This window comes from Bison bison, unplaced genomic scaffold (assembly GCF_000754665.1).
Source record: "Bison bison bison isolate TAMUID 2011002044 unplaced genomic scaffold, Bison_UMD1.0 scf7180017864053, whole genome shotgun sequence".
Lineage (NCBI taxonomy): Eukaryota > Metazoa > Chordata > Mammalia > Artiodactyla > Bovidae > Bison > Bison bison.
In genome coordinates, this window is record NW_011494625.1 from 2019653 (window position 1) to 2020716 (window position 1064).

Below are 1064 nucleotides of genomic sequence, written 5' to 3' on the forward strand. Positions count from 1 at the left end.
AGGAGGGGGTGACCACGGTGCCCACCTCCAGGGATAGCCGTGCAGACTCCACGGGGTAATACACAGCGTTCTCAGCCCGGGACCTGCTGGCAGACACGCATGCGGGAGGAGCTCAGGTCTCGTCACCTCTGAGGACGCCTTCTCCCTGCAGCGTGAACCACAGGTCTCTGCCCTCAGGGATGGAGGAGGACAGGCCTCCCCTCGTACCCCCAAACCCAGGCACCCGTGTCCTACCGCCTGGGAGACTGGGAAGTACAGGCACTCAACCCCAGCCAGCTGCTCCCTGCAGACAAGGGTCCCGGAGCACGAGCCCCCATGCTCTGTGATCCAGAGCTGCGGGCTCAAGGCTGGCCCGAGGTGGCCTTGGAGCTTTGGTGAGGCGGGAGGGGGCCCCGTGAGCTCCCCGGCTTCCCTCAGACCCCCACACGCACTCACAGCCCAGGGGGACCCCCAGCCTAGCCTCCTATCACAAGCTCCTCTGAGGCAGAGCTGGTTTCTCTCTACTTGGGGTGCAGGTGGGCACCCAGAGAGGGTGGGCACTGTGGCCCCCCCGGGAGCTCAGGGACCAGCTGAGCAGCTGGGACACGTGAGAGCCCAGCCCCCCTCCGAGGAACAGAGGACCAGGCTGACCCGGGCCCCTCTGGGGGCTCCCCCCAGCCCCCCACCCCGTGCCTACTGCAGCCTGCACACAAGCCACCCGAGAGTCCCGCTGCCCGAGGCACAGACCCCGAAGGCCCCTTGAAGGGGCTGAGGAGCAAGCAGGACCCTGGGGCGCGCCACCCCACCGCCGCCCTGCCCCGGGTGCCAGGCCGCCCAGGGCCCTTCCCACCCCCAGCTCCCGGAGCGGCCTGGCTCGGCCAGAGGGCCAGGTTAATTTTAAACTTGAAATTGAAGGTTACTGTCTAACAATAATAAAACCGGCCCCTCCGATTCTTGGCTGCCAAGGCGGTGTCCTAAATAAGAAACCAGCGGGCACTCCTTGCCCAGTTCGCTTGGCAGGAAGCCACAGACCCAGGACGGGAGGAGGGCCCGCTTGCCTGCCCGGCACTGGCCTCCGCCGTGCC

The 1064-nt window shown here is 66.9% G+C and overlaps 1 protein-coding gene across 1 annotated transcript in view; it reads left to right on the forward strand.

Annotated features, from left to right (window-relative positions):
* The window catches only part of RREB1 (ras responsive element binding protein 1), a 113427-nt gene extending 112685 nt beyond the window's left edge, over window positions 1-742 (forward strand). The window contains exons 18-19 of the mRNA XM_010835882.1: window positions 178-374; window positions 658-742. Coding sequence (XP_010834184.1) covers window positions 178-374; window positions 658-742 — 282 coding nt within the window. The remainder of the gene's footprint in view (window positions 1-177; window positions 375-657) is intronic.
* Window positions 743-1064: the final 322 nt, after the last annotated feature.